A 27,062-nucleotide genomic window follows, 5' to 3' on the forward strand; every position below is an offset into this window, starting at 1 on the left:
AGAAAGTGCTTTACATTTGGTTCCACTGTTGAATGGCTTTGCGTAGTTCAACCTGCAGCACCTACGAAATAAGAGCCGTTTTCCCTTCAAATGATTGACACTTGACCCCTCCTGCTCACAAAGCGTTGTGTGGCATTTAAACACAAGTCTGTGTCCAGAGTATGTGCAACTTCAATGTGCACAGCTTCTGTTGCCAGACAGGTAAACAATACCTAGCTTTTAACATTACTTCTTGTTTAACCTCAAACAGTATAAAGTAGTCAGCCATGACATTGGTAAAAGGGTGGTTGATCTGGTATTATTCTGTGGAGTGGCACACTCTTTGAAGTTCTGATGTATCATTATTGACACGTGCTCCCAACTTAAAACATTTATAGCATTAGCGTTATTTGTCATTTTGCTAAAGTTATAGTGAACTACAAACAATCTTCTAACCACCAAACTAGCTACCAGATGCGCTGTGCCATGTTAGCGGAAGTCGGTTGACAAAATGCGGAAGAGCGAAGAATTAAAAATGGGCGGGGCGGAATAAGGTGAATAATAACAAAGTAATACTGTAATGTTACAGTACTTAAGTATTTTGGGGTGTATATCTGTATTTTACTTGAGTTTTTACATTTCTGCCAACTTTCACTTTTTCATGAATAAAATAAAGACTTTTACTCTGATACATTTAACAAGCATGTTCGTTACTACAAAATAAAAAGGTATAAACAGAACAGAGACTGACCAAAGTCAGCAATCCGGTCTAGGTGACAGTGCCCAACCAATCACTGCATAAAAACGAGCTATCATTGGCTGACAAGTATTGTTTTACAGAAACACTTTATAATAACAAAATTGAATGCAAATTAATTAATCCACAAGCATTTTAGCAAAAATGCCTGAAATCTGAATAGCACTGCCGCTACTAAGTTTCTGCACCAGATGGCAGTACAAGCAAATTTAAGGCTTCTCCTTACATCAAACACACACAGTATATATAATAGTCTTCACACTACTGTATGTGCACATATTTGTTTTAAAACAGCAGAGTAAACAATACACTTAGTCCAGAGTTTAAATTGTCATGGATCAAATAAACTCTCCATGACAAATTTGTCACATTTTACTAGCAAAGCTGCAAGCCTTTTTCTTGATTTGATTTGGCAATGAGCTGTACCTAGAACAAAGAAATCAGACTGCAATGAAAGTTAAATATATTAAAAATATTGTTTTATACAAACATCACAACATAAATTAGATAAATTAACACCCAAATACAATAGTATGTATTACATCATATTAATTTATGTGACGTTTTTGGTAATAGGACATTTTATATCCATTTTTAAAACCAACTCCCAATTTCACAATTATATACATATGTACTGTATACACTTCAAACAAATGTGACCCTGGACCAAAAAAAAAACAGTCATCTATTTTTTGTAAAGATGTATACATCATCTGAATAAATAAGCTTTCGTTATTGTATGGTTTGTTAGGATAGGACAAAAATCTGCAATCTGAAGGTGCACGAAATCAAAATATTGAAAAAAAATCACCTTTTAAGTTGTTCAAATGAAGTAGCAACACATATTACTAATGATAAATACAGTTTTGATACATTTAGGAAATATCCAAAATATGACTACAGTTTTCGCATCCTCTTTGGACAAAAAAAATTCAGATTCATCGGCGGCATGTGTGAAATCTTAAAAGTGTGGAAAAAGGTGCCCCAGGATACGGCAGCGCATCATGTTTTTTTTTTCGGTGTGGGTTCACTTTTGTACACATAAGACATGAGTCCAAAATTAAATTGGTAGTTTTGCGTAAATCTGCAAAAGGCTCATGACTGCTCTTTCGAGGGGTGCAAATTCAAAATATGTGTTCGGAGTGTCGTGTGTTGCTTGCATTTTCAAAAAATGTTTGTTGCATCATGTTAACCATGCATCAAGTGTTTTGTCAAAATAAGTGCCTGCTGCACAAAACCGTTTATGATAAAAGAGATGCTCACATTCACAAAATACACACAAGACACTCATTTAACAGTAAACTCTGTTTACCATGAAATTATGCGAGAATCTGGCAAACACTAGCGTCTCTTTTATCATAAACCCTTTAGATGCGTCTGCAGCAGGCACTTATTTTGACAAAACACGTGATGCACATTGGTTTGCTCGATGCGCCGAACACATATTTTGAAATTACGAACCACACACATGACTTCTTGAAGACCTCACACCATACTGATTTCATATAACTGGAAAACTTTTAAAATATATGCACAAATGAGTTCAAATAGTAAAAACAGTTAGTAAAACTGCTAGTGTTTAACTAGCACATTGTATAAACTGATAGTTTTGCCATATTTCATGTGTATTTTATCAACATTTGTGGACCCCGTTTACTTCTATAGTAGAACAAAAGAACACTATGGAAGTAAATGGGGTCCACGAACGGTTTGGTTACAAACATTTCTCAAAATATCTTTCTTTGTGTTCATCAAAACAAAGAAATTTATATGCATTTGTAACAACATGAAAATTTTGGTGAACTCTACTGCACTTTATTATAAATGTAAACCCAAAACAATCTTCACCACAATATAGATGTCTTTAATCAGTTGGTAGATGTTTGCATCTTAATTTACAAGTGGTTTAACAAACAATGCCCTGTTTTGTCCAGAGATGTATAATACTTAAGTATTTTAGTTACATTTTCCAAGCATCTGTGCTTTATCAGAGTGTTTGTCTTGAAAAGAAATTAACTTTTCTGTACTAAAAAATGTTCACTACATTCTAAAGCAGTAATTCTCAAAGTGTGGTTCGCGGACCACTAGTGCAGTTTGTTGTTTATATTAAGCTGCAACTTAGCATTGCATTTGTTTTTAAAAAATTAGTTTTTGACTTGAAACAGTTGCATATTAAACTTAAACTTAGCTTATCCTTCCTATTTTGTTGTTTTTTGGGGGAGTGTTAGAGTGGGATTCTGTTAGGTGGTCCTCAGAAAAAAATTGGAAGATAAAGTGGTCCTTGGGCTGAAAAAGTTTGAGAAACACTGTTCTAAAGCATAGAATCATACTGTGTATTCATTATATGTTGCATATTAAAATTGATTTAATGCCTAATTACATAAAAATCATGTACTTTTACTTTCTTGAGTAAAAGTACGGAAAAAATTCTACTAAAAATTTCTAATTTCTACAAAAAATTACTAGATGTTTAATGTACTTAAATATTAAATATAAACCAATAACTTGAAATTATGAAATGTAGTGGAGTAAAAATGATGATGGTATGTTTTGGAATGTATGTTTTCCAAATAAAAACGAATAATTGAAAATGTACCTTTATGTAGAAAGTAAAAATACTTAAGTACTATACAACTCTGGTTTTGTCTTAGTGTTTTCATCGCATTAATGCTGTCACATACAACAGGCACTCCACTCAGTGTTTAAAGATTTACATAGTAAAATATAAACAATCTTTATTATGTTGTAGAATTTATGTTGACAAAAGATGAAAACGATTGTCTAAGCAAATACAGCTTAGAACGCCTAAAGCATGGGCTTGGTTAAAGTATTCAAATTGTTGATAATCAGGGTTTGTTTGCATAACAGGCAAATTGTTTAAATCAGTTTGATAAGTAAAAAAAAGATGTTAAATTCATGCCTAGATTCCCTACTATTTTGTAAATAAATGTTCTTAAAAGTATATTGTTGAGTTAAAAGTCTTAAGCTAAATTTTTTGCATGGTTCAGTTTTAAAGCACTGGATAGAGGACATGCAAAGTAACAGATGTGTGACAATCACTAAGTAACTAGATCACCAAATTAAGATCTGTTTATGCATGTGGATTTAGCTTTTCATACTAATTCAGGTTCCCTTTATTTTTACAACACAGAAAGACGATATAAGACAAAGGCAAATTAAATTTCTATAAAAGTGTCACACTTTGTCTGAACAAGATGTTTAAATGTCCTAATGACTAAAACTATGGTAACATTTCACACAAGCATTTTATATTTCTTAAAGCTAGAACCAAAACTTGATCAATAAACCGCATTCACATTTTTAAAGAGAAAATGAAACTTTTATGTGCTAGTTTTCTTGATCTGATGTAGGCTTTAGAGGTATGCTGTGAAAAAACTAAATGTTTTCAGGTGTAATTTCAGTATTTTTAAAACCTTATACAACATCTTGGGGCCCCTCTTTAGCTCAAGAACATGTATGGCGGGGTCATGAATGCTTTTAATGAGAACCTAGGAAAGGGTTCAAGAAACCCTAAATCTAAGATAAACCTTTAATTTTGTCAGAAGCGTGACTCTGGAGAAACTATTCATCTTAAACATTTAGTTTACCTATTAAAAAACAATCACAGATACTCCTTTACAAAGACCCCATGATGAGTTGTAAGGAAGGGAAACACACAGGGAAAGACTATAAAGAATGACAGACAAACCACACAAAAATACCAAACAACTTGATTGACACTTTCATAAACTCATTAAATGACTGTTAAACCTGATTGAAAGCTAAAATGACGCCCAAAACTGAAAAAACTAAATGTTTTCAGGTGTAATTTCAGTATTTTTAAAACCTTATACAACATCTTGGGGCCCCTCTTTAGCTCAAGAACATGTATGGCGGGGTCATGAATGCTTTTAATGAGAACCTAGGAAAGGGTTCAAGAAACCCTAAATCTAAGATAAACCTTTAATTTTGTCAGAAGCGTGACTCTGGAGAAACTATTCATCTTAAACATTTAGTTTACCTATTAAAAAACAATCACAGATACTCCTTTACAAAGACCCCATGATGAGTTGTAAGGAAGGGAAACACACAGGGAAAGACTATAAAGAATGACAGACAAACCACACAAAAATACCAAACAACTTGATTGACACTTTCATAAACTCATTAAATGACTGTTAAACCTGATTGAAAGCTAAAATGACGCCCAAAACTGAAAAAACTAAATGTTTTCAGGTGTAATATCAGTATTTTTAAAACCTTATAAAACATCTTGGGGCCCCTCTTTAGCTCAAGAACATGTATGGCGGGGTCATGAATGCTTTTAATGAAAACCTATGTGAGGAAAGGGTTCAAGAAACCCTAAATCTAAGATAAACTTTTAATTTTGTCAGAAGTGTGATTCTGGAGAAACTATTCATCTTAAACATGTAGTTTACCTATTAAAAAACAATCACAGATACTCCTTTACAAAGACCCCATGATGAGTTGTAAGGAAGGGAAACACACAGGGAAAGACTATAAAGAATGACAGACAAACCACACAAAAATACCAAACAACTTGATTGACACTTTCATAAACTCATTAAATGACTGTTAAACCTGATTGAAAGCTAAAATGACGCCCAAAACTGAAAAAACTAAATGTTTTCAGGTGTAATATCAGTATTTTTAAAACCTTATAAAACATCTTGGGGCCCCTCTTTAGCTCAAGAACATGTATGGCGGGGTCATGAATGCTTTTAATGAGAACCTATGTGAGGAAAGGGTTCAAGAAACCCTAAATCTAAGATAAACTTTTAATTTTGTCAGAAGTGTGATTCTGGAGAAACTATTAATCTTAAACATTTAGTTTACCTATTAAAAAACAATCACAGATACTCCTTTACAAAGACCCCATGATGAGTTGTAAGGAAGGGAAACACACAGGGAAAGACTATAAAGAATGACAGACAAACCACACAAAAATACCAAACAACTTGATTGACACTTTCATAAACTCATTAAATGACTGTTAAACCTGATTGAAAGCTAAAATGACACCCAAAACTGTCTGTCTGACGTGATCTCAAAAACACTTTCACTTTTGCTAATTTGAATTTTTCAAAAATCTATTTAACAATGTGAACTTAATTTAATCTAGGTTATTTAACAAAAAAGTATGTCTTGTCAGCTTTACTAAAAAAATATTTGTTTAGCCAACATAACATTGTTGCATAAAAGTAACAGAATAATAAAACCAATACAAATTTGCATCTCATTGGATTTTGCAGTGTATTATGGTTATTGTTGTTCTGGCACCCTCTTGCAGAGGTGTAGCACCATTAGATAGGTGTGTGTGTGTAATAAGTGGCCAAGTATGAGGCAATGAACTTGTTGTGACATATTTTAGAACAAAACAAACAAAGAAGCTGTTTAGTTTGGAATGTAACATTGCATTTCAAATATGTTTGTGATATGTTTGATAAACTGTAATTAAAAAAGGTCTATATGATGAGTTCTATTGAGCAGCTGCACTCTGATTGTCGATTCGTATTATGGACTTATTAAATCCTATTTAAAGGGGGTGGAGTTTATAAAATGACATTATAATTTTTTTTGTCTTAATTAATTAAATTATTCTTGTACAATTAACTCAATTGTTGTTTGTTGACTCTACTAAGGTTTGTTAAGTTTACTTAAACTTCTTTTGTAAAATGAACTAAATTATAATAATATTTTTAATTAAACCCAACATTTACATTTTTTGAGTTTGTACAATTTTGATTGACAGGGCCATAAATCTAGGGGCCATAAATCATAATTGAGTCTATGATACAACTACTTCTAGTGGCTCTGATGAGTGAATTTGTAAAGACCAGCAGCCATATCACCCTGTAGCCCAAGACAGCTTGCACACTGAAGCTAAGCAGGGTTGAGCCTGGTCAGTACTTGGATGGGAGACCACATGGGAAAACCAGGTTGCTGCTGGTAAAGGTGTTAGTGAGACCAGCAGGGGGTGCTCACCATGTGGTCTGTGTAGGTTCTAACATCCCAGTATAGTGACAGGGACACTAGACCACCGTCTTTCGGATGAGACGTTAAACCGAGGTCCTGACTCTCTGTGGTCATTAAAAATCCCAGGATGTCATTATAAAAAGAGTAGGGGTGTGCCCCGGCATTCTGGCCAAACTTGCCCATTGGCCTACTAATCATCCCCATATATACACTAATTGGCTATATCACATGGTCTCCTCTCCACTAATAAGCTGGTGTGTGGTGGGCGTTCTGGTGCATATTATGGCTGCCGTCGCATCATCCAGGTGGATGCTGCACATTGGTGGTGGTTGAGGAGATTCCCCCATTCATATGTAAAGCGCTTTGAGGTCTGCAGAAAAGCGCTATATAAATGTAACGAATTATTCTTAAAACGTAAATGCTACTGTTAATAGCCATCTTGTTTATGTATACTTTCATTCTTTCTTGTTTGATGCTTGAAAAGAATAAAAAAAATTCGGAAATCAGAATCTGGCAATTTGCTTTTGCAAAAACGGTATGAAAAATCAAGATTTCCCTCATTTCAGGGTTAACATAGTCAGTTTTCGCTAAACCTTCTTTCTGAAACGGGCCCCAGGTTATTTGTTCAAATGTGTCAACTTTGACTAGTCCTCCTGACAATATCATTAATGTAAACCACTCCCAGGTCTAATATCAGATATTCATATAAACAGATAACTCCACCTGTGGACAGCCACCCTTATAAACAGGTGCTCTTACATTAAGAGTGAATCACAAACATCAGGAGAGATTTAAAATGCGGATTGTTATAAGGGTCGGTGTTTTAGTTTTCTGTCTCACAGTCTACTCTCTAATGTATTTATCATTTTTTAGACATCAAGAGGGGTCTAATGATAAGATACAAAGGCCAGAAGATCTCGAAGTCCTTACAAGACTGAAGAGAATCGAAAATCAAGTTTATAAAATAGGTGAGTTTGTGACACTGACTGTATTCTACAATGCTATATGTTGACTAAATTACATAGCCTAACATTTAATAAAATGTCCTCTAAATTTGTTTATATTGCAAACATTCTTAATATTTTGTTGTATTTGTGATATTAAATAGATTTTGAGAAATATTGATTAATATTATTCTTGTTAAAATGTAAAGACTTCATTTGGATTTGGAAACCTTATTTGAACTTTTCTTTTAAGTGGAATCCATAGAGGTTAAAAATGATCAAGTGAAAGAATCTCATGTGGAGCAGAAAACAACAATGAAAGTTAAGAAGTTGTATCCACAATCACAACTCTTCAGTTCGTGGGGAAATGAACTTTCAGAGGAAGAACAGACACAAGCAGAAAAGCTCTTTCAGAAATATGGATACAATGTGTTCTTAAGTAACAGATTACCATTCAACCGAACAATCCCTGACACTCGAGATCACAGGTAACTTATTTCTGTTACTTAGTCCCAGATTTGTGTAACACTGCCTGGCATGCACCTGGATAAAAGGCGTTGAAATATAAATAAGGGCAGATGATTAATGCAGGTGAAAACTTTTTGCAGTGATGTAGTAGTGCGAATAAAAATTTGGCATCAAAATAACGAAAAAGTGAATTGAGATACATCTGTGGACCAAAAAAAACCCAACAGTAAATCAGTCTGAGCATCTAAATATACACACAATGTAGCTCGTACCAATGACTCATTTAATTTCCAAGAAAAGAGGGTAGGTCTAGAGATACAACTGTTAGGTATTTAATGTACAAGGATGATTAAGATTACATTAACGTTTGCAAATGTTTGTTTTTTTGTTTCCCAAAATTTTTACATTAACTGTAAAAAGTGAAAATTGGATCTACTTCAAAATTAATTCAAATTTCTTAAAATAAATAAAATTACTTCAATCGGTAAAACTTAAAATATTTAAGTTTCATCAAATTAAATGTGTTACTTTAAGCGAAAAAAAATCAAATTTTTTCAATTCAATTTTGCACTTCAAGTAAAAAAGTAGTCATTTTTAAATGAATCCAGCTTTCACTTTTTACAGTGTTTAGTTTGTTACTAGACCATTATGTAAAACTACTTTACTTTATTATGTCCCAACTACTTTATTTATTTCTAAAACACCCCTGGAGTTTAGTTTTCAAAAGTGTGAACAGTCTGTGTAAACCCAGCTAGTCTTTTATATTCACTGTTGCGTAAACAAAATTCTGTGAAATACTGTAGCCTTGATATCTTTAATATTGACCGAGTAGGATCATGTCAAAGATTGCAATCAATTGAAATCAAACTTTTATGCTCCTTGATCTCATCATTAAATTATGAGAATTTAGTCTGATTTCAATTTACATTTAGACATTTCGGCATTTTATCCAAAGCGACTTACAAAGATAAAGAAACCATAAAGGGATTTTTCATGGGGAGGCAATAATACAAAAGGTGTTTATACCAAGTTACAAGCTTTCATCATTCCAAAACAATAACTTTTTTTTTTCAAAGAAGAGGTGTGTCTACAGTTAGACGGAGTGAGGCAGGTCTTTAACTGTGAGGGAGGGGTTGAGTGTGGCTTTTTTAAGCAGGGGCGTGACCAGGGCCTGTTTAAACATGGATGGAAATGTACCGGTGAGCATGGAGGTGTTTGATGATGTGTGTGAGTGTTGATGCAAGTGTATCCGAAATGGCCTGTAAGAGATGGGTGGGAATTGGGTCGAGTGGCCTGCACCGTGGGTGCAAAGCCCTATTGTTTTTGCTCAGTTTCTTCTGCTTTTTCTTCTCCGAAATGAATCGCATTTTTGAGGGCCTAAACATGCTCAAAAACTCATGAAACTTTGCACACGCGTCAGAAGTGACGAAAATTTACATGTGGTTTAGGTGACAGAAGTGGGCGTGTAGAAATGGCTCGATAGCGCCACCTGCAAAATTTCAAAAGAACAACCCTCCCGCTACGAAAAACGTACAGATACAAAATTTGTTAGGGTCATCTATCACCTCAAGATCTACAAAAAAGTCCCTTGGAACCAGGCTCTAAAACCCACAGGAAGTCGGCCATTTTGAATTTTCGCTGTGATTTCTGTGCAAATTTTGGCATTTCCAGGCTTCGTACTTTAACGAACTCCTCCTAGAGATTTAATCCAATCATCATCATATTGAGTCAGTATCATCTAAAGGCGATGTTCATCTCCTTTGCGATGTTAAATTGCGGAGCTTTTGACTTTTTGTTGTAGGGTCCTTGGCGTCCTGACAAATTTCAGCGTTTTCGCCATGAAACAGGAAGTTGTTATAACTCAGGCATACAATGTCCAATCTGACCCACGCTTCACATGTTTGATAAGGGTCTTGGCCTGAACACATTTCAATGCCAATATTCACCTTCAGTCATAGCGCCACCTAGATGCAGCAGGAAATGCCTTGTTTTATGCCATGATTTACTGCTCTTAGAGATTTAATCAAATCATCATCATATCTGGTCAGACTGATCTTAAGCCCTTAGCGATGATAAATAGTGAAGATCTTGACTTTTCGTTGAAGGGTGTGTCCGTGGCAGCCTGGCAAAGTGTGATGTTTTGCAATGAAACATGAAGTTGTTGTAAATCAGGCATACAATGTCAGATCTGTCCCCGATTTCACACATTTGATAAAGGTCCTGGCCTGAACACATCAACATGGCATAATTCAGTAACAGTCATAGCGCCACCTAGAGGCAGCAGGAAATACCATGTTTTACGCTGTGACTTACTGCTCTTAGAGATTTTACCATATCAACATCATATTTCATCAGTCTTATCTCAAGACCTTGTGTGATGATAAATAGACCCCTTCAAGGTTTGTAAACATTGAATGACTATCGGGTGCGCGCACAGCATGGGGTCAAACTGTTCATACCATCCAGGCTTTATAATTTAATCTAACAGGGCTGAAAAATGATGACTTACCTCAAATGAAGTGAGCACTACAAACACAAGCCTCTTTGATATTTGCATTGTCCGAGTCTGCACGTTAATTGCTTGCAGCCGCAGATGTTGTATTTTTTTGTTTTTGAGATTCTGCATGAATCGCGAAAACTTAACGGAAGACCTGGTGCGATTTTCAAAGCCCACAACGTAAGTAGGCATTTTTGACGATACCGAATAATACGCAACTCAATCTGCTGTAATGACTTTTCTGACCCCGACATGCGCAGTGGGAACCGCCTGTGACGTGAACCGTGAAGGGGTCTATAGCAACGACCTTGACTTTTCGTTAAAGGGCGTGTCCGTGGTGGCCTCGCAAAGTATCGACAAATGAATCGCAATTTTGATAGCCTAAACAAGCTCAAAAAGTCATGAAACGTTGCATACATGTAAAATGTGATGAATTTTTTTATTTGAAATAGGCTTTAGAACGGGAGGTGTAAAAATGGCTCTATAGCGCCACCTACAAAAATTCAAGACAGCAGCCCCCCCACTACATTAAACGTACAGATACGAAATGCAGTAGGATTATGTATCACTCCAAGACCTACAAAAAAGTATCTTGGAGCCTTGCTGTAAACCCCACAGGAAGTCTGACATTTTGAATTTTCTCTGTAATTTGAGTGCAAATTTTGCTATTTCTGGGCTTCGTACTTTAACAAACTCCTCCTATAAATTTAATCACATCACCATCAAATTTGGTCTGTGTCATCTAAAGGCCTTTGCGATCTTAAATTGCGGAGGTCTTGACATTTCGTTGGAGGGTGTTTCCGTGGCGGCCTGCCAAATTTCTGTGTTTCGCAATGAAACAGGAAGTTGTTTTAATTCAGGCTTAAAATGTCCAATCTGACCCACGCTTCACAAGTTTGATAAGTGTCCTGACCTGAACACATCAACATGTTAATATTCAGTTAAAGTTATAGCGCCACCTGCTGGCAGCAGGAAATGCCATGTTTTACACTGTGATTTACTGCAAGATCATCATCATATTTCGTTAGTCTGAACTTAAGGAAGTCACAATGCTAAATTGTGAAGATCTTGACATTTAGTTCAATAGGCGTGTCTGTAGTGGCCTGGCAAAGTTTGATGTTTTGCCATGAGAAAGCTGTTGTCACTCAGGCAGGTGTGGCACATCAAAGTTCTTTTGAATATCCAGCTATATTTACCCACTTAAATTTAAATCCCCCTGGTTCACTGCTTTACTAAGACCATAGGGTGGCGGTGCACATGCGTGCGAGGGCCCTTTCATCGCTGCTTGCAGCTTTAATTTAAGATTGTATTCTTAAAAGTTAAAAATTGTGACTCATATTATCCTTAACTCATTTCAAATGTACAAACATGCAGGTGTGCTGAGAAGATCTACCCTAAGGACTTGCCTACCATCAGTGTGGTTTTGATTTATTTAAATGAGGCTCTGTCAATCATACAGAGGGCTGTCTGCAGCATCATTGACAGAACGCCGCCTCATCTACTAAAGGACATCATCTTGGTCGATGACTACAGTTCTAATGGTTAGTTATGCTTACAATCTTTACTTACAATAGCTTTTTTCTATCATCAACATGTGCTTTGTGATTGGCCTATTAACGTTTATTAGACATTTCAGATTCATGAATAGGTACCAAATTACGTTAGCCCTAAATGTCTTTTATGGAATTCATAACATTATTTTATGCTTATTGGTAGCTTTTGATAAAAGGTTCGTCTCTTTATTAAGATACAAAAAGAAAATACAGGAAATGTTTTCAGAACAAAGTAGTTTCTTCAGGTAGAAGTCAGTATTTAGGCATGATGGCCTAAGACTTTGCACAATACTGTAAATGTCGTCTAATTATATTTTTCCTGACAGTTGATCTGCAGTTGGCTCTGGATGAATATATTGATCAAATTAATAAAGATAAGCCTGGTTTACTTAAGAAGGTGAGACACACAAGGCAGATGGGTCTTGCGAAGGCGAGAATCTCAGGCTGGGAGGCGGCAACAGGCCAAGTGGTAGCCATTTTGGATGCCCACATTGAGGTTCATGAGCAATGGTAAGCAATACCATGACATGATGGATTTTTTTTTTTTAAATAAACATATTACACTGGATCCCTTTGTTGCTCTATAGGGCAGAGCCGCTCCTTGCAAGAATCAAAGCAAACAGGACAACAGTGTTGTCGCCAGTGTTCGATAAGGTAAGCTTTGACACCCTGGATGTTGTTCACTATCAGCCATCGGCTCATGCGTTTGACTGGGCACTTTGGTGCATGTATGAAACCTTCCGGCCAGAATGGTTCAACCTTCATGACCCATCAGAACCTGGAAAGTAAGTGACGTAGACATAAACACTCCTTCTTCTAAACCACTGGATATTAAAATGTTTGACTTAAAAGTCCCCCCATTGTCCATGTCCAATTGTTTAATACCGGTTAAAACTGTGATCATAGGCAGAGTTTTGCGTGCTTGGGGGGGGCAAACAAAGGGTACTGCAATACTTTAAGATTAGCGCGAGGGTTTTTAAATATGCTTTAAAAGAATTAAAAAACCATTTAGCCATATGTTACTCAGTCTAGCTAAAATATTAAGATTAGATAAATAAAATAGACATTCTTATTAGGGCTGCACGATTCGGAGAAAAAATCTAATTGCGATTTTTCTGATAAAAATTGCGATTCGCGATTTAAAGTGCGATTCATTAGTATATAATAAAAGAGCTACATCCAGGCTTGTTGTGGTGGTTTTAATAGCACCAAAGAAAGATGCTGTGCTACTGTTTATTTAAAACCTCTTAAACATTGTACCAAGTTGTCTGCAGGACTTTGCTCTTCTGCAGACAAACTTTTTTTTAATCTAAGAACATTAAAATACAATTTAACAAAAATTTATTGAAAGTTTTATTTAAAATAACATATAGGCCAATGTATTTTGGCTGTCACTACAACAATGCTTCTGACAAGCAAATGTTTAGTTTTTTCTTTTAATCATAAGACTATACTCGTCTTGTTTTACTTTTCAGGCATCTGTAATAAATGTAAATATATTAGTTATTAGAATCTATGATTTAACATAAGCAAAAAATACAAATAAAACACTGCACAGTCCTCACTGTACGATTTTAAATGTGGAGCTGCAGAAGCTTGTACAGTTAAGATTAAGGAGTGATTTTAATTTTTGGTGTGTAATAAACATTTCTGACACAGAAAGCACCAGGTTACTGTCTGTCACTTTAAGACACAAGACAGCTTTAAAACTGCTCTGCTTCAATATACTGATAAACATCCAGCTGTTTATGTTCACTTAGACAAGAAAGAAAACTTAAGTTTAGTGATCACGCGTGTGCTGACTGCTCTCTGTGTGCGCGCTTCATGAACCCTAGTGCCTGTAAATATTCAAAGTGGTGCAGATGTGCGGGTGCAAGAAAGTATAATGTACCTCTTTCGTCTGCTGTGTTCCGGGCTATAAACCTGCTTATAGTCTGATGAGGCGCTTGTCATTGTTTGCGATGCATGACGAGAAACGGACGTATATACCTTTCTTTAAGTCCAACATTACACAAAAGGGAAATGTTTTCGCGCATTTCTGTCCTTTCATTTGCCGGTTAATGAGTTATAATGGGTTTTTAAAATGACTGAATCCAAAACCTGCCAACTTCATGACATTCCGCGTTGTGCAGTTAATTCCATTAGTATGCATTTCGCGATTCTGTTGGTGTTTTCCGCATCGCGGAAATCATATGGCCGTACACTTTGTTGAGGAGTTGAACTGCTGCTCGCTCATGTTTTCCTAATGGTGTTATCTGACGTGTAGTCAGCACCTCAGTGTTAATGCACTCTATTGGTTTAAACTGCATCAAACGTAAAATGCGCATGAAGCGAACTGTCAAAAACTGCGTACTAGATGATTGTTATATTTGATAGTTTTGAATCGAAAAAATCGCAGCTCTTGCGATTCGAAAATCGCATCCATTCACATCGCGATTTCGGTTCAAAAACGATTAATCGTGCAGCCCTAATTCTTATATACTTTGATTTCATTAATAGCTAAGACAAAATCATAATTGGCCCTAGTCTGGGGGGATAGGTTCCCCCACGCCCCCCCCCCCCCCCAAAAAATTAGTTTATGACTGTGATATACATTATACAGACATTAAAGGTGTTGAGTCATTAAATATACAGTTTTTATGATTTGACAAAATCAGGATCCACATCAGATTGCAGTTTTGTTTCTCTGCATTGTTAGGAGTCCCTCTGTAATGGGTATCCTTGTAGCAGATCGTCAATTCTTGGGAGAAATTGGTGTTTTGGATGAAGGAATGGAGATTTATGGGGGAGAGAATGTTGAACTAGGAATACGTGTAAGTTATACTTCACATTTTGGAGCTGAAACAGTGATATGTGTGAAGGGTTAATATTTGAAATGCGACTCTGCTTGTGAAAATGTATTTTTTGTGTGGTTTTCTACATAAAATCATCCTACATAATATAAAAACATTTGGTGAAAACATCCTCAAAAAATGGTCCCTAGCCTTCTCTGGGGCTGTAACCTTTCATAAACTAAACCTTTGCACCTAAAGAATTAATATGAGTATATCTGATTGGTACCAAATGTATACATATCTGTAACTAAATGGGGACCATTTTTATTTCTAACAGTTATCTTTAATATTGACTGAGTAAGGTCATGTCATATTGAAATTATAATGAAATCAATGATTGAAATCAAAATTTGATTCATATTTAGATAAGATTTAAGCCTAGATTTTAGACAGGGTCTCAATTGGTTAAATATTTTATATTAAATACCCTTATATCAGGTCTGGCTTTGTGGTGGGAGTATTGAAGTGGTGCCGTGTTCCAAGATAGCACACTTAGAAAGAGCACATAAGCCTTATTCACGAGATCTCAGACCGCACATGATTCGAAATTCCCTAAGAGTGGCTGAAATATGGATGGATGAATATAAATCAAATGTGAATATTGCCTGGAATCTACCATTGAAGGTTAGTAAAAGACAGAGGCAAGCAGCATTTATTTAATCAAAGATAAGTCCACCCTAAGCCTGGATTGAGAAATTTATTAAATTTCTTCCCTCTAGGATCATGGGATTGACATTGGAGATGTGACGGAGAGAAAAAAGTTACGAGAGAAACTGAAATGTAAACCCTTTAAATGGTACCTGGAAAATGTTTATCCACAGCTGGACACCTGGGAGAACGTAGTGGGTTATGGTGCGGTAAGCATCAAACTAACATTTGCATTTATTGATTAATTAATTTATTGATTATATGGAAACAGAGTTAGACTATGGAAAAGTTGACAGTTAAAAAAATGGTCAGGTGAATGCTGAAAAGGTTGTCAGTCGTTTCTTGAAAGTTGTGACGGACTCTGGGTGGAGGCTGAAAGATAATTCCATCAGAGAGGAACAGGATGGGTACACATTTTTTAAGTGATTTGGTCTATTTTTGTGCTGGAATCTATAAGTTTGGGATTTGTACCTTTGCAGATTATTCACATTTACACACATTTACACACAAGTGAAATCATAAAAAGGAAAACAGGGGCTCTTTAAAGACCTAAAAGCCAAAGTCAAAGACTTTAATTTAATGCAGGCTGCTACAGCACGTGGAGTGAGGTAGCAACAGTATGAAAAGAAATGTGCTTTAATGTTTGGAAGTAGAGAAGTTTTGTATGTTATAAACAAGAGGAGGGGGCCAAGAACTGAACCCTGGGGAACCCCAGTGGTCAGCTGGTGTGACCTGGATGCCACTCCTCTCCATTATACCTTAAATGATCTGTCTGTGAGATATGAGTTAAACTAAGTGCAATCCCGGTGAATGCTGACTATCCAGTAGGTAGTTTTGTGAAAGATTAGCAGATGGAAGGAATGGTAAGAGTGAGACTGGTCTACAGTTGCTAAATGCTGAAGTGTCAAGTGTTGGTTTTTAAAAGTGGGGTTACCCATGCCTGCTTGAATAAGGTGGGATGCTTTCTGTAGTAATGGATGTGTTTACAATGTGTGTGAGTTGCAGCAGAGCTATAGCTTGTAGCAGAAGAGGGGGTTGGGTCAAGAGGGCAGGTGGTGGGCCTGGGTATAAAAAAAACAGTTTTGGAGACCTCGGTCTCTGTAAGGAGAATGTTGAGAATAGTTGTCAGGTGTTTGAAGTGTTGTTCATCTTGTTTTGAACATAAGTTGGACGGTTTTTACACATATGCACTCTAAATAAAAATAAGAAATACATACAAAAAACAAAGGCAAAATGATGAACAATGAGGTACATTTATTTTCTACAAGTAATAGTTATAGAATATAGAATATATAGAGATAGAGCCAATGTTGCAATGAAAAGATGATTATGAGTGGGTGGTAATGGTACAAGAAGAATTACAGTACACGGAACTGAATAAAGAAATGATCAGAGATATCCAAATGGATAACCAGAAGATTATGTATAGTGCAGTTGCAAGTGAAAATCTAGCTGTTGTTCTCCTTTGCAAGTGGGAGTGGTGTTGGTCTTAAATAGCTCAAACAAGGACAGAGGAGCAGAGGTTTGACTAAGTTGTCTAGTCCTAGAACGGTTCAATTCAATTCAATTTTATTTATATAGCGCTTTTCACAATTGATAATTGTTGCAAAGCAGCTTTACATTAATCACATTAACAGTGATCACAAACCCTGTTCCTTGAAATCAAATTCATCTCCAACCCCAATCAAACACACCTGAACTTGCTATTCAAGCTTTTTATGGCATCACAAAAATTAAAGGCAGGTATGGGTGGTGAAGCAGGCTTGGATCTAAAAAAGGCAGGATGGTAGATTGCCAGGAACAGGGTTGGCGATCACTGCCTAGAAAAACCAGCAGAATGGCATCTTCAATATTTTGATGTTATTTCAGGTTGCATATTGTCTAGATACATATCATACAAAGGCATGCTAGTTTATTAATATGTATTAATACATATTAATAAATATCTAAACTTCTCTTTTTCAATCTCTTAATTTTGATTTTACATAACAGTTAAAGAACGACTTAAAAGAAGACCTCTGCATTGATCAAGGACCTGTACCTGGAAGTGTACCAATTCTTTATAGCTGTCACTATCATAGTACTCAGGTAATCTATGAAGGATTCTAATGAATCAATCGTATAATATGTGGCCCTATGTGAAATCCAGGCTAAAGTCTCATCAAGTAAATATGAGATCAAGGGGCATTAAAGTTTGATTTCACTGATTGATGTTACATCGATTTCAATCTTTGACATGACCTTACTCGGTCAATATTAAGGATATCAAGGTTATATTTTCAAGACGGTTTTTAGCTGGGTTTTCACAGACTGATTCACATCATAATACGGTTTAATAGCTTTTCTAAGAATCTCATACAATGTACATGTACACTACATTTAAGAATTATTTTTCAATAAGTATTAAGAGTGAACCATTCATTTTATTGTCTCTTACAGCATTGTCACTACAGACTTAGTGGAGAAATTTATGTTGGAGGCATCAAATCTCAAATTTACAATTCTAACCGGTGTCTATTGGATTCTGGCTCTGGAAACACACCAACATTACTTGACTGTAAAAAAGCCAAAGAGAAAGGACTTCACATAGAGTGGAGCTTTATTCAGGTACAGTACTGTGATTTTTTTATATTTGTTTATTTATCAATCTTATCCCCAGTTTTACAGACAAGCATGTTTGAACTGTCGAAAGAACTTGCATTGACGGATCTTAAAATATGTCAGTGCCATTGATTTGTCTCAAAATGGCCGCCATGTATTTTCCAGCACTGTAAAAAATGAACTACACTAAGTCAAGTCATATTGTTGCTTTGATTCAGTTAAGTTGGGATTTGGGATGCATGACTTGTAATGTTATGTCAACTTAAATGTAGGTGTCAAAATAAAAAGCAGTAAATTATGTGAACTTACTCTATCAATCCCTTTGCATGTCCCCTTAAAAGGAAATACTTCCCACTGTATACAGTACCTTCTTAAAACAACAACAACATAACATACATACAAGCAAAAGTCCTTCTTCACTAACACATTACAGGTCCAACATTGACACTCAAAAATGTTCAATCTAAATGAACCACACTCTCTGGGGACAAATAGAGGTTTAACTAAATAATTTTATGACTTATGTATTAACAAAACAGTAAGGCAGATGCTTTACCTAGAAACAAAACCATTTCAATAAAGGAAAAACCATTACATAGGCGGTGTCCCATCTTTCCAAACAGTCTTTTATGTTTTTGGACATTTGAAATCTCAAGGTGAGCCACTAGCCAATCAGATTACCACTTGCATGCTAGGCCCGCCCACTTCCACATAAAACCGCTGGAGTATGCTTCTGCATTGTCTTAAAAAACAATCAACAGCAACAACATAAACAAACTGCTTTTGTGCGCTAAACTTCACTTCCGTTAGACCTTTCATAGAATTAATAACAGCATAGTAAACCTTTGTAGGTGTTTTGATGTTAAAAGCCGATTGGGGTGTGACACACAATAACAAAGAAATAAAGGCTTGAAATATTTCACTCTATGTGTAATGAATATAATATATAGGTTTCACTTTCTGAATTGAGTGACCAAAACTGTACCTTTTTATATTTAATTTTTTTTAGATGTACCTGTTTTTATTTTATTGTAGTGATGAACTCTAACTTAAAGGTATTGCGGAGGATTTTCTTTTTCCAGGTGGATCATCAAGACTATTGGTCCTCCTAGTTGTCAGTCAGGAGTGTTGCGCAATTGCATTTTTTTTTTAATTTGAGAAGGCGGTTCTTTTCTAAAATTCGAGAAAATCCTCCGCTACACCTTTAAGTATTAACTGTATTTTTCTTGTTTACTATTTTGGGGGATTAATGCACTGATAGTTTGATAAAAGATATTGAATTTATACAGAGTGAGGATGCAATTTCCTTTAATATACGTAATATCACTACGCCTGCCTCAGCCATGTTACAGCAGAAAAGTCCTTGATTATTACGCCAGAATGAGAGTATAGTTCCTAGACATATCTGCCTAGAAAATCGCAACTTTTAATTTTTCGTCAGTCTTAGCACACATGTAACTACAGAAGAGTCAAGTTTTAAATAGGAAAAATATTGAAACTCTTTGGTTATTTAATTTTTTTGGCGCGATGCTAATGGTCTAATCAGATACAATGGATTGTGCTAAGATTATCTAAAAATGAGCCTATGTTAAAAAAAAGTGGAATGTCCCTTTAAAACACATCAGTACCCTTTGTTTTGCCAAAATGCACAGGTAATGTTTTTAGTAAGACATGTTTGTTAAAACTAGTTATATTTCCTAATTAAACTAAGGGCCTAGTCCTGGCTTAAGCTAATCCCTTTTGGGGAAGCCTCCCCAGAATCATTTTTTACAGTGTATTTTTTTTTATTAACCCAACATGTGTTTACCCATTGGGTTAAAAATAACCCAGTAGAATTTGGAGTGTCTATCTATCTATCTATCTATCTATCTATCTATCTATCTATCTATCTATCTATCTATCTATCTATCTATCTATCTATCTATCTATCTATCTATTTATCTCTCTGTTGTATTTTTAGGGCCAAGAAATAAGAAATAAAAATACAAGCCGATGTCTTGAGATTGCACAAGGAGAGGATTCACTCTACCATCTTGTTATCCAAAACTGCACAGGTCAAAATTGGAAAATACAATATGTTGCCAAGGAATTTTAATGAACAAAATTTGAAACATACGGTGTCAGAAGAAATGGTCAAACATTCCCAAGCTGTCACCCTTTATAAAGGTTCTAAAATGAACCATTTATAGACATCTGGTACCAATATGCAGTAATATAAGCTCTTTAGGTGTAAAGGTGCACTTTTTTAAAAGGGTACTGTCTCAGTGACAGCTATAGGGACCATTTTTTAACCATTTTCTCTTACTGTGTAGGGGCCAAGTGAGAATTATTTTTTACTTTTATTCATTTAACCTTTGTGTATTTCTACTCTGTTTTATGTTGAACAATACACTGGTGGTTTGCTTAACCATTACATTATATTTGTTATATTTATCCCTTCATATTTCAACTATTGCTTTATGGATCTTAAAAGTACAGAGTTTTTATAAATTATTATTTTGTATAGATTTGATTGTGTTCATTTGTTTGTCCTTTAATACATTTGTTTAATTCATAGTGGTTTATCACACTGTTACATGACTTGACTTTATTAGCTATGATTAATATCAGACCATTTTTGTTTATGTCTCTTATAATAAATAACAGATACTTTCAATTAACTCTTTATCAAACGGTGTATTGGTATTGAATGTTTCTGTTGGGGGTGCCCTGTCAACTCAAACCATTAATAAACCCTTATGCAGCATGCATGGTGATTTTTCTTTTGTACATATACAAAGCTCCAAGATCTAAAATAATTTTAATACCTTTCTTACTGCTGTTTTTGACTCTGTGTTTACAGGGTTTTTTATGGTAACTGAGAAAACATTTGGTCATAAAATAAATTATCATATAACCTGGACTCCCTTATTAGAGGAATTTAAAAGGATTGTGTATTTTCAGTAATAAAAATGTTAATAAGGTTAAATCTCTTTTAAAGCCGGTTGCATTTGATTTCACTGCTAAATAATTTACAGCATGGACAAAACAGTGGCATAGCCTAAATGGATGCCGAATAATTTTGTATAGTCTCATTAAAATATTTACTAAACTTGGGCTATCGTTAATTCCTTAGAATATATATATTTTTAAAATCAACCCCCTTCACGCGTAAGTAAAAAATATTTTAACTGACCTCGCATGGCGACGCGTCATGATTGTCACGTGAAACACCGCAGCCACAATAACTAACAGATGTATGCTAATCGTTTTATTTTCTTTATCCTTTTTTATTAAAAATATTCACTACCATGTTAACTATCTGATTTTCTGATTCTTCATTTAAAAACCTTTATACATTATCTTGTTTTATAACGAGATGAATTTCCCAATTTCTCCCGAAACACATGAAAGTAAGTGGCTGTTGAACTGGGAAAAGAAAAGAGACTTCCGCTATGTGTGTCTGATATATGAATAAACACGTCGGCAAATTACATTTGAATAAATTGTTTTTTCTGCTTCCCTTCTATATACATCAATGTGTATTTTACAAACTACCTTCTGTGAAAACGTATTTTTGATATCTTTAATATTGATGAGTAAGGTCATTGAATCAATGTTTGAAATAATTTTTTGATGCTTCCAATCTCATTATTAGGTGACTTCAGCCTGGATTTCACAGACAGGGTCACACACATAGCCTACATGAAATTTTGTACACAGTTCCCTCCTAAACGTGCCAAGGCATATCTCTTTTATCAGTGTATTTTGTAATTTGAATTCTGTACATTTAATAAAATTCAGTATTATCTTCAGATTTGAAACAGTAAATGGTGACCTGTGGCTTATAGCTGCAGTGAATTTCTAGATTGATTTACGACCAATTTAATTATATTATTATAAATATATATCACATGTATTTTGTAAAATTATTAGAAATTTAATTTTAATCCCTTCATAACTACTTTTTTAGTATCACAAAACAATAATTCTGTATTTACAATAAACTTCCAAGTGTCTTCTTTCAAATGAGACCAAACTTATGTTTTTACAGCAAAGACTGTCATGAACTGTTTAGTTTGGAAATTACTTTTTGTTTTAAAAGTAGGGTAAATGCCAAGGAGGTTAATCTTTTCTTTAACATGTTTAACACTAAATTATATTTTTTGGAAAATGTATTTAGGTTTTACTGTGATTAAAATTTTATTTTCTAGAAGGCATAGGAAATGTCGCGACAGGACTTGTTTAAGCACCAATTTTACTATTTAATGCTATATTGCTAATGTCTATTAATTTTGTCTTTCAGTGGCTTTTAGGTTTCTCCTATTTGTTTTCTAAGCTGTTATATTTATTTAAAGTGCTAACAATATATGTTACATTAATAATAGCAATATAGACAGTTGACCCACGTGGAAAAAGTCTGGATCCGAACTTTATTTCCGTTTTCGTTTTTTTAATGGTCTGACTAGTTGCTAAACTAATCTCTTGAACAAATGCCTCGTCGAAAATAACAAATGTTTTGGTTTCCTAGGTAATCTATGTGTTGTTTTTTTGCTTGTTATATAAATAAACTAAGTTTAAAGTACTTTGTTGTTATTTATTCTTAGCGGAGTTTACCGGAAGTTACGTGCGGACCGCAACAGCCGCTTGTTTATGTTGTTACAGCTGAAACTTGGCACTCAAAATGAATTAAGGCGGTACAAATGCATATGCGCTAGGGAGCCAAGCAAAACAATGCCAGGTAAATTCCTTCACAGCCCTAGACCTATTGTATTTTCGGAATGCATAAACAGAAATACAAAAGAACAGAAAATTACACACTGTTCTCCACGTAAGCCATTATCTATGCCATCTCCTTATTTAGTTTTTTGTACATTTTGTACATCTAATTTTGGCATAAACTCACTTGTGATTTGCACTGAAATTTTTTTAAATTGACTTAAGTTTTAAGTTTTCGCACTCAAATTCAAGTGAATTTCATACTTGTGAAATAAGTCAAATTTACTTGGAAAAGCTGATTTTAATTAACAACAACAATAATAATAATAATAATAATAATAATTTACTTAAGTTTACTAAGTAAAGTTAAATTACATTGTAAAAATATGTGATATTTACTTAAAATATTCTGTATAATATTGTTACCAAAACATTACAAGTACTTTTAAAGGGTTACTTCTTTAATGGAATCTTCCTGAATTAATCACGTAAAATGTATTCTTTCCTTAAAATATTTAATATTACATAACACATTATGTTGAGCAAGTGAGAAGATACTGCTCTTAGTACTGGCATTACAGTTATTGCTTATTGAGTGAATTAACCCACATCATGATTTTCAACGTGTCAACTAGTACACAAGCACCACTCTTCCTTGAGTTTTTTTGGTCACCATCATTCAGAAGAAACAGAAACTTTTCTAAATCTCAAAGATAAATGAACATTAAACACTAACATGTCTTTTTTTTAGTTAAAAACATAAACATAAAAAACATAAATTAGCGTTTAATTTTAAATTTTACTCTCCAAATGCAAGCATGTTGGGAACTACAAGTCCACTGCCTAGTTAGTTATATCTACTTAAATCATTCTAGTAGTTTCAACAGAAAATTATTAAGTTAATTTCCTTCTAACAAATTTAAGTGAATTTTACATGATAAAATTAAGTAGAATTTCATCATGATCCTGTCAGCCTTGCATGTGTTTTGCCGTGTTTCATGTGACAAGATCATGACAGCCCTTATTGTTGTCTTGTTTTGTGTGGAGAGTCACGTAGCCTGTGTTTATGTTTTGTGTACCTAGTTAAGTCTTGACCTCGCCCTCAAAACCTCAGCCTTACCTTGTTAATTATTCGTTACGCCTTTCACCTGTGTGTCCTCGTTCCCTAGTTCCCTCGTTCCCTACTTAATGCAGTTGTGTCTACCGGCTTGTGCTGGATTGTTGTGTATGGTCAGATACCGTTGTGTGTGCGCGCCTTGGTCTGCCTTGTTATGTTTAGTATTTGAATTATTGTCGGTTTACCCCCTCAAGGCTGTTTTTGTTATCAGTAAAAGTATATTTGGTTGAGAGCTGTAAGAATTTATAGTCTGCCTTGACACAGATTCCACTCCAACTTAGCTGTTGAAACAAGCTCATCCCTCTCAAAGGTTTGAAAATCATAGGTACTCTCAGTTCAAGCGATACCATAATATAACCTGAAATTATTTTTCTTAATGGTAGTATGGGAGCAAAAGTAAGAAAACAAGAATTAGTATTTATTAAATTAAATAAATTATTAATATTAAATAGAATTTACTCATTTTATTTAGGGAGTGATTTTTAATGCCGTCCCTTCATGAAAAGCCAACAAGTTTTAACTGGGACCACAGAAACCTCGCTGGAATTTGGACAAATGCACTTTTAAGATTTTTCACCAAATGTGGGACATCAGGCATAAAATAGAAATGCCTGTCTGGTGTCGCTAGATGTGGCACTGATGTTTTGGTGTGATCGACCACAAAGGATTTCCACATGGTCTGGTTAGGGTCAGTGGTAATATTAAGCACATGAATGATGCCCTCTCTATTATTTCAATAATAATGATTGGTTTGGACTTTAAGATGAATTGCCATTATAATGATGTGCTACTACTTGCTTCCACTGTGTTGTGTATCCAACATAAACACACAAACATGTGTTGCTACTCCTGTGTGAGCTGGTAAAGTGACATCACCATACAGTTTGGGCATGTGCAGCTCCACACTTGGAGTAATTGCCATTTCATCCAGGGCCAACACACACTCCCAAGGTCTGTCAATCCATTTACCTTAAGATTTAAAAAATCAAAAACCTCTGTCAACAAACCAGGCTCAAATTTAACACACCGCAGGGTTCTGATTCGCAAAGTGAAATTTGAATGCCTTCTTGATTGCGTCATTGCTCCATTTCATCCCTTTTGTGGTTAGTCTGCCTAATGCCTGAATTTGGTCTTTTGAAAAAGCTCTTCTTTAAATGTTTGTCTTAATTTTCATTGTCTTCTTGAGGGATGAATTTTCCTTCCTTATTTTTCTTAGTGCTGCCTTTGTTTTTAATGACTTGTTTCTTTAATTTGTTTAATAGATAGTTGACTGGCTGGTGGCTCACTGGCATGAAAACTGGCTGATGGCTCACTGGGTTGCTGATTGGCTAGTGGCTCACTGAAATGCTGACAAAGCGAGAAAAGAGATTTCGTCACCATTGTTTTAGTTTTTTAAACATTTATGTTGTTTACATACAAAACAAACGTTCATTCAATTCCACCTGTCAAGTTCAATAAAATAAACAAGAAGTGATTGTACATTGTAAATGTCTACATTGTCTTAAATTTATTCTGTCCTAAAATCTCATCACAATAAGTAGGTTCAAGTCCTTTTTTGCTAACAGCCTGTGATTGAAGTATAAAGATCCTGCACCAGATGGCAGTACAAGCCAATTTAAGCCATTACAATTCAAACACCAACATCAAACACACACTGTATATAAATCTTTGGATATATGAAGGATGTAATACTACTCGGTACTCCAGATTACAGTGGTGTCAAAAGTATCTCCATTCATTACTCAGGTAGAATTACAGATGATTTAAAAAGACTTCTGTAGAAGGAAACCAACGGCATGAACTGTTCTAGTGCGTTCTGCCTTTTCCGGCGCTTGCAGATGACGTTTTACCATTACGTAATTTAGGTACATTTATCTGACTCCAAATATAAAGATCTAGTTTATATTATATTACAAATCGGATTGATTATTCTTTTTTAACACTTACAGAATTTGGATACATGTTTGTTTATTCTGATTAAGCTCTGGTATTACACTCGTTCATTCGGTTCTCACAGTCGCACAAGATCCTAGTATGGGCCTTATAATTAATATACTGGTCAACGGTCATAAGCGGATCAGTATTGGTCGCTGCAGAGGTTGGACTATACGCTTAAGCGGCCGGTCTCTACGTGCTCAACTTTAAACGTACTTTATTTAGTCCTCTTAGAGGTGACACTTATAATGATTTCTAACCAGAGGTAATGAATAGAATAATATTGAAATAATCATTGGGTTGAGACTGACCCTATTTGGAGTGATCAGAAATGTTACTCTAAACGGAAATACATATTGTAGCCTCCATGCTTCCAAGCACACTTAAACTAACGCCAAGTGCTAGTCGTATCTCTCAAATCCTCAGCTGATGTATTATTCACTATCTAACTGGGATTTAGGCTGATCCTAGCCTGATTTCAGTCGGTAACTACGGATCCATTGTTATTACTTGCAGTGTCAACATTTACTGAGCACCACAGAATAAAATCAAACATAACATTTTTTAAATGTATTAACCAGGTAGGAAAAACATAATTCAGAAGCCAATTTACGTTCCAATTCAAATACGAAACAAACGAAAAACCATTGCATACCTGGTAAAGGTGAAGATCTTACTATGGATTCCTCAAAGTATCAAAGGTACAGCATCATTGAGTGAATTTCCAATTACAGAAAAACCAAAAAATAAAATAAAAATAAGATATCAAAGATACATGGGGTGAATTTCCAAGTAAAAACCAGCTGAACCATTTACAACATTTCTTTAAATATCCAGAGAGACAAGCATAGGAATTTGGTACTGATTGGTTGTTGTAAAACTCAGGGCTGTCCTTAATTTGCATACAGTGGGTGATTGGTTGATGTTTAGGATGGGAGGTGTCTATCAACATTCAAAATCCGTGGCGGAAGAAAGTAGTTCTTAAACACAGAGGTTGTTTGGTAAATGGACTGCATTTATATAGCGCTTTTAAC

At 35.0% G+C, this 27,062-nt stretch overlaps 1 protein-coding gene and 1 pseudogene across 1 annotated transcript; both read left to right on the forward strand.

Moving 5' to 3' along the window:
* The first annotated feature begins 6,592 nt into the window (after positions 1-6,592).
* On the forward strand, positions 6,593-6,709 carry LOC135764949 (5S ribosomal RNA; annotated as a pseudogene).
* A 768-nt stretch (positions 6,710-7,477) lies between these two features.
* On the forward strand, positions 7,478-21,163 carry LOC135781312 (probable polypeptide N-acetylgalactosaminyltransferase 8). The gene is made up of 11 exons (XM_065291726.2): positions 7,478-7,701; positions 7,931-8,165; positions 12,017-12,183; positions 12,522-12,705; positions 12,783-12,980; positions 14,894-15,008; positions 15,468-15,653; positions 15,749-15,886; positions 17,670-17,765; positions 18,117-18,284; positions 20,239-21,163. Exons 1-11 carry the CDS (start codon positions 7,530-7,532, stop codon positions 20,371-20,373), a joined length of 1,794 nt encoding a protein of 597 aa, XP_065147798.1. The 5' UTR covers positions 7,478-7,529; the 3' UTR covers positions 20,374-21,163.
* The last annotated feature ends 5,899 nt before the right edge of the window (positions 21,164-27,062 follow it).

This window comes from Paramisgurnus dabryanus, chromosome 23 (genome assembly GCF_030506205.2).
Source record: "Paramisgurnus dabryanus chromosome 23, PD_genome_1.1, whole genome shotgun sequence".
Classification (NCBI taxonomy): Eukaryota; Metazoa; Chordata; class Actinopteri; order Cypriniformes; family Cobitidae; genus Paramisgurnus; species Paramisgurnus dabryanus.